The 7,054-nt window shown below is 42.2% G+C and overlaps 1 protein-coding gene across 1 annotated transcript in view; it reads left to right on the top strand.

The window, feature by feature from the left end:
• Positions 1–3,961: 3,961 nt before the first annotated feature.
• The window catches only part of TMIGD1 (transmembrane and immunoglobulin domain containing 1), a 23,244-nt gene continuing 20,151 nt past the window's right edge, over positions 3,962–7,054 (top strand). Inside the window, exons 1-2 of the mRNA XM_011990383.1 lie at positions 3,962–3,999; positions 5,857–5,963. Coding sequence (XP_011845773.1) covers positions 5,882–5,963 — 82 coding nt within the window. The 5' untranslated portion in view covers positions 3,962–3,999; positions 5,857–5,881. The remainder of the gene's footprint in view (positions 4,000–5,856; positions 5,964–7,054) is intronic.

Here is a 7,054-nt window from a genome sequence, read left to right as displayed (position 1 = left end):
TCTGTCTCAAAAAAAAAAAAAAAAAAGAGAAAAATCATTGCTAGGCTATGCCTGTCAGATTTCTAGTTTTTCTGTCACTTTACAACCATCAGTGGCATTCCCACTGACCTGGCCAGATGACCCTGCTGGCCCCCGGGCCCTCTAGCTATTTCCTGAGTTGCTGTCTCTGTCATACCAAGTTTGGTCACAGCTCAAAGACTGTGGGATGGCAGTGCTCAGTGACCGCTGCCCTAGCCTGCAGGCCTTTCCCACATTCTGGTTGGTTGTTTCTCTCTCCTGTTCTTCATTCCCATACAACAGAAAGTACTGTGAGGCCTGTGAACCCATCCAGCCAACCTCCCATAAGGCGCCCCTGTGCACACATCCCCTTCCAGGGCAGAGCACCCAACTTGTACCTTGAATTTGACTCCATGGTTCTCAAAAGGAGATTCACAAACCGCTGTGCAGAGTCCCTTGGAAGGCTTGTTAAAGATGAAATTTCTAAGTCTCATCAGGACTGAGGAAGGAAAGGTACTGGAGCCTCCCCCAGGTGATTCTAATACTTGCCTTAATCAGAGAGTCATGGACTCCCTTGTCTGTTACCCTTCTAGAAGTACCTGGGCCTTGGGGTTGGGAAGCAGATTGTCTTTTTTTTTTATTTTTTTGAAACAGGATCTCGCTCTTTCACCCAGGCCGTAGTGCAGTGGTGCGATCACTCTCACTGCAGTCTTAAACTCCCGGGCTCAATCCATCTTCCCACCTCAGCCTCCCAAGTAGCTGGGACTACATGCCACTATGCCTGGCTAAGTTTTGTAATTTTTTTATTTTTTATTTTTTGTAGAGTTGAAGTTTCACCATGTTGCCCAGGCTGATCTCGAACTCCTGGGCTCAAGCAATCCACCCGCCTCGGCTTTCAAAGTGTTGAGATTAGAGGCGTGAGCCACCACACCCTGCCAGATTGGTCTTTATTCCCAGGAATGTTCAGACTGGAGGCTGCTTTTCCTCTCTCCCTCTTGGTCTAAGTCACTGTGGCAGCTGTGGAGTATTGGACTCTGTAAATACTGCAAACAGTCAAACTACTTAGGCTTAATGGTTAACTACTGGGCTTAACTACTTACAGAAAAATGCTTTCTTCCCTCTGCCAGGTCTAGGAAAGAGGACTGTTCCAGGGATTTATATGAGCTTGCACAAGTCATATGATTTCTTTGACTCTCCAGCAGGGGCGCCATTATACCATTTTGCTTATCTGAAATCCCTGCTCAGCACCTGAGGCCACTCTGCATGGCTACTGATCATCATTAACGTTCTACTCTACAATGTAAGACCTTCAAAAGCCCAGAGCTTGTTTTTCATCTATGTATCACCATTTAATGTTCTGGAGACCTGGAAGCACTATTCGTCTTACAGACATCATAGCTTTGTAGAGTTATTATAACAATTTTCCACAGATGGCAGTAGAGTGACTAGAGAAGCCATCTTTTCCCTAATTCATGACACAGCCACCATATTGGCTTGGCCGCAACTCACATCCCCAGTGCTTAGAATACTTAGCACATGGCAGATACTCAATAAATATCTGCTGAATATATTTCCCCAATATTCTGGTGACAAAAATGTCATACAGAAAAGTTGAAACAATAATGCAATGAAGATCTATAGACCCCTATTTAGATTGAATAAATGTTAACATTTGCTATATTCACTTTGTGTGTTTATGTGTTTACTTTTCTTGCTGAATCATTTGAAAGGTTGTTGCAATTACCATGACACTTGACCCATAAATATTTCAGCAGGCATCCCCTGAGAATTAGAACATTCTCTACATAACCACAATACCATTATCACAACTAATAATAATTAATCATTATTTCCTAATACCACCTAATATCCAATTATAGAAGTTGCTGGTGGTGCTCTACCCACATCCCCTTGGCCTACCTAGAAGTTACTTGCAAAGAGTTCCCGTATAGCCCGTGACTTCCTGAGCATCTTTGCCTGGACATTTTGGCCAGCTTGAGAGAGTACACTCTGCCCTCACAGGGCAGGCTGAAAGTGCCAGAGAGTCAACACCTTGAGAGTGCCCCTCAGTCGCCGGAGATGGAGAGAAGCTGGTGATAAATACTAACACTTCCTTCCCTATCAGGAGTTGATTCGGAGGTGTGCTCCACCGAATACAACCTTGTCCAAGGCTCCAGGAGGACAGTTGCTCACAATAGTAACCTTTAACACATGCTTTACTAGTTTCCTCCCTTCCCTATCTTACTTCTTTACTATGCTTCCTGAGATCACTTTTTTTTTTTTTTTTTTGAGAAAGAGTCTCACTCTCTCACCCAGATTGGAGTCCAGTGGCCAAGTCGCAGCTCACCACAACCTCCGCCTCCCAGGCTCAAGGGATTCTTCCGCCTCAACCTCCCGAGTAGCTGGGATTACAGGCGCCCGCCACCATGCCCAGCTAATTTTCCTATTTTTAGTAAAGAGGGCGTTTCATCACGTGGGCCAGGCTGGTCTCGAACTCCCGGCATCAAATGAAGCACCCGCCTCGGCCTCCCAAAGTGCTGGGATTAAGGAGTGAGCCACTGTGCCTAGCCGAGATCACCTTTAAATAAACTACTTGCACTCAAAAGCTCTGTCTCAGGGTCTGTTTTGGAGGGACCAAGAACCAAGACATCACTCCATTGCTAAATTTATTTTAAAATGACAATCTTGGATCCCTAGAGAGGCAAACTCAAAACCTGCTTAGGTGGTGCTTGCAACCCAGCCAACAGGAGCTGCTCTTAGCTCTGATTTTTGCTTGAACAATGCTATAGTGAGGTTGTGTTGATTTAGGATGCCCTGCTCAGCCTATATTAATAATAATAGTAATAAGAGCTACTGTTTACTAAGAGCTTACTGTGTGGCAGCTTCACATGCTTCATTTCATTTCATCCTCACAGTGACTCCGTAGGGAGGGCACTATTACTATTTCCATTGTATTGATGAAGACCCTGAGGCTCATGGAGGTTAAATAACTTTTCAAAATCACATAGCTAGTAAGAGGCAGATTGCTGGTGTGCTTCAACAGTGTGTTCAAATGTGTGGATAACTATAAATATTCTTCTGTTATATTTTTGTGTAAATGGGAACAATAGTATTTGGCAGATAAAATTTGCATTGTTAATAATACCATAAACATAGTGTAATTCAAGGATCCCCCAATCGGGTGAGAGTCTCGAGAGGATAAAACTGTTCCCTAGGCAAAGGTGGGCAGATTGCTTAAGGCCAGGAGTTCGAGACCAGCCTAGGAAACATGGCGAAATTTCATCTCTACCAAAAATATATATATAAACAAAGTTTAGCTGGGCATGGTGACTCACACCAGTAGTCCTAGCTCCTTGGAAGGCTGGGAGGCAGAGGTTGCAGTCAGCCACGATCTTGCCATTGCACTCTAGCCTGGGTGACAGAGTGAAACCCTGTCTCAAAAAACGAACGAACAAAAAAAAAAAAACGGCTCCCTGCTATGCCTGGCTCGGTACAGCTTATGGACTGGGCTTGGGTTACCAGCAGTAACTAAGACTTTTCCAGCATTATTTAAGTTATGTAGACTCTTCCAATGTTTTGACATCTGTGAAAGTCAAACTCCTTCTTGGACTTGTACCATCACAATCCCCAGGCTAGTAGACGATCAAAACGCAGCTATCTTACTTAAATATGACAATATTCAGTGAGATGCGCTACAGAGTTTTGCACAAGTTCAGGCTGTCTTGAAACAACACATCCCTGTCATTAACATCCGGCCCCACCTAGTAACCTAGGTACACATAGAAACTCAGATCTTAAGAAGATGTCTTTCCCAATTACTATCTTCTCTAAGACTCCATAAAGAGAAACAGACTTTGAACCCAAGTTATCTTATTTATTTGATCCTACTGTCATAAAGTGTTCAAATTCAAGTATTATAAAGGATTGTAACAGGGAAAGCATTTAGGGTTTTCAGGCAGAGGAACAGTTGGCCAAGGAAGTCAGCTTCTCAGAGTTCAAGAGGTAAGTGGTAAGACTGTCTTATATAGAAAGTAGAGAGTCATACAGATTAAAATCAAGCCAAGTGAGGGAAATACATTTTGAAAAGTTGCCGTGTCGGTGGAGTGGAAGGAAAGAGAAGACATAGATTTGCCCCCTTAATAGGACGGGGTGAGGTCTGGCAAGAAGCCTGCACTCTCAGTTTTTATTGAGTACTTGTAGTGGAGAGTGCTTGAGAAAATTCTACTATTGACCGCATTCTGCAATCATAACTGTTACAACACTGTGATAGAAATCTTTTTGGCAAATATTTAAAATTACAAAAGAATCAATATTAGTAGTAATTGCATCTTACGAAAAGATTGATGCAGGCTTGTCTGCCAGAAAGGGTGAGCCTGGCATGAATGAAACTTACTCCTGTTGGGACACGCCTGGGACGGGGAGGAGCAGAGTAGGTATAGGTATATTTCAGCTCTTGTAGTTTAATACTGGTGTTAAAGGGAGAGAACTCCAAGTGGTCAGGGACTGGAAAAGAATAACAGCAGCTTCTTTTTATTTATTTATTTATTTATTTATTTATTATTATTTTTTTTTATTGAGACCGAGTCTCGCTCTGTCGCCCAGGCTGGAGTGCAGTGGCACAGTCTCGGCTCACTGCAACCTCCGCCTCCTAAGTTCAAGCGATTCTCCTGCCTCAGCCTCCCAAGTAGCTGGGATTACAGGTGCCCGCCACCATGCCTGGCTAATTTTTTTTTTTTTTTTTTTTAGTAGAGATGGGGTTTCACTATGTTGGTCAGGCTAGTCTCAAACTCCTGACCTCAGGTAATCCACCCGCCTCAGCTCCCAAAGTTCTGGGATTACAGGCATAAGCCACTGCACCCAGTCTAACAGCAGCTTCTTAAAGGAAAAGAATATTATTCTAGGCAGTAGATTGGATAGTAAGGTGGTTAAGAGTAGGGTAGTAGTAGGGTGGTTAAGAGCATGGTCTTGGGAGTCCTGGGTTCAAATCCTAACCTTGACATTTACTGTCTGTGGGATCCGGGCAAATTACATAATCTCTTTAAATCTATAGAAACAACCTCAAGAGCGTTGTTGGGAGGCTTAATTGTGACAGAAATGATGTATGTAAAGTGTTTAGCACAGTCTCTGTTGCACAGAAAGTTTTTCATATGTGGTTCCACTATATTTATAGTAGTACTCTTGAAAGGAAGTAATGAATATATGTTTTTTTCCTCAGAGGGAAGTGGAGAGTATCTTAGGGAGAAGGAGAGGTGAAGCAAAAGCAAGAAGGGAGAAAGGACAGCTTTGTTATTTATTATTTTTAGTACATATGGGTCAAGGGGAAAAGAGAGAGAAGAGTGGGAGACAGGCAAGATTAACGTGGTTTAAACTAGAGGCCATGTTTCAGTTGAGTCTTTCCTAAGTACACACCATTTCAATCCATGGGATTTGGAGTAATCTCAAAAACTCTCTATTACCAGAGAACATCTTTACAAAAACGACCCAAGAGAAACTTTCAGAACAAGAATTACTTTATTCAGTAGGGACTGTCTGAGAACGACACAAGTTTCATTCTGTTAAAATGAAATTCTATCAGTTTCTCTAGGGAAGTCTCTTGGTTTTATCTTCCCCAGGGAACCCTAATGCTGCTGTATCTGTCACAGCCTATTTCCTTGTGGTTTTCTTTATGTTGCTTTAAAAAAAAAATCTTACTACTAAATGTACTTTGAACTTAGTCAGGCAGGGTTGTTTAATTAAAAGCTAGAAGTAGTACCGTTACAGCTGGGATGATTCATCTGGGACTTCACTTTAAACGCATAATAGACAGAAGGAAGGTTCACAAACCAAAGTACAAAATCAACTGCACTATTTTTCCCTTAGTAGATCCTACTTTAACTCATTAAAGATGGCATGGAACAGCAGTGTCGTAATGCAAATGGGAAGATTTCTTCTCTTAGTAATTTTATTTCTGCCACGTGAGATGACAAGTAAGTTAAAGTTCTTTTTGACCTCTTTTTAGATAAAGGAAAATTTCCAATTAAGAAAAATGATCAATGGGCATTGGATATATCCTTAAATTCCAAATTGAAATGACTACACAGTTAGCATGGCTCACAGTATAGGAGTTAGCTAACAATAAAAAATCAAATGGAGGCCGGGCGGGTGGCTCATGCCTGTAATCCCAGCACTTTGGGAGGCTAAGGTGGGCAGATCATGAGGTTAGGAGATTGAGACCATCCTGGCTAACACAGTGAAACCCCATCTCTACTAAAAATACAAAAAATTAGCCGGGCGTGGTGGCAGGTGCCTGTAGTCCCAGCTACTCGGGAGGCTGAGGCAGGAGAATGGTGTGAATCCATTTCATGAGGCAGAGTTTGCAGTGAGCTGAGATGGTGCCACTACACTCCAGCCTGGGCAACAGGGTGAGACTCCGTCTCAAAAAAAAAAGGAAAAAATATTGTTTTTAGGGTTTTATTATTACAAGACAAGGTGAAGTATTCTATTCTCTCCAGAGCCACCACCAGAATCCTCCTACATTTTAATGCATTTTATTACTAATGTTACCCCAAATAATCTTCTGTTTATCTGAACATGCCATTTCACATGAAAATCTTTCCAGCATTTGCTCCCCTACCACTCTTTTCTGATTTTAAAAGTAATGCATAGTCATAGTAAAATAAATCAGGCAATCTATTAAAAAAAAAAAAAGTACAAATCTCCCTAAATACTTTCATCCAGAGATGACAACCACTCAATATTCCATATTTAAAAAAAAAAATACTAGACAATACGATTATCTTTACAAGTAGCTTAAGTTTTTTGTTTTTTGAGAAAGAGTCTCACTCTTGTCACCCAGGCTGGAGTGCAGTGGCCTGATTTCAGCTTACTGCAACCTTCATCTCCTTGGTGCAAGTGATTCTCCTGCCTCAGCCTCCCAAGTAGCTGGGATTACAGGTGCCCGCCACCATGCCTGGCTAATTTTTTTTTTTTTTTTTTTTTTTTTAGTAGAGATGGGGTTTCACTATGTTGGTCAGGCTAGTCTCAAACTCCTGACCTCAGGTAATCCACCCGCCTCAGC

This window comes from Mandrillus leucophaeus, unplaced genomic scaffold (genome assembly GCF_000951045.1).
Source record: "Mandrillus leucophaeus isolate KB7577 unplaced genomic scaffold, Mleu.le_1.0 Scaffold379, whole genome shotgun sequence".
Classification (NCBI taxonomy): Eukaryota; Metazoa; Chordata; class Mammalia; order Primates; family Cercopithecidae; genus Mandrillus; species Mandrillus leucophaeus.
Note: the sequence above shows the minus strand (reverse complement) of the source record. Positions and strands in the feature narration are given on the sequence as shown.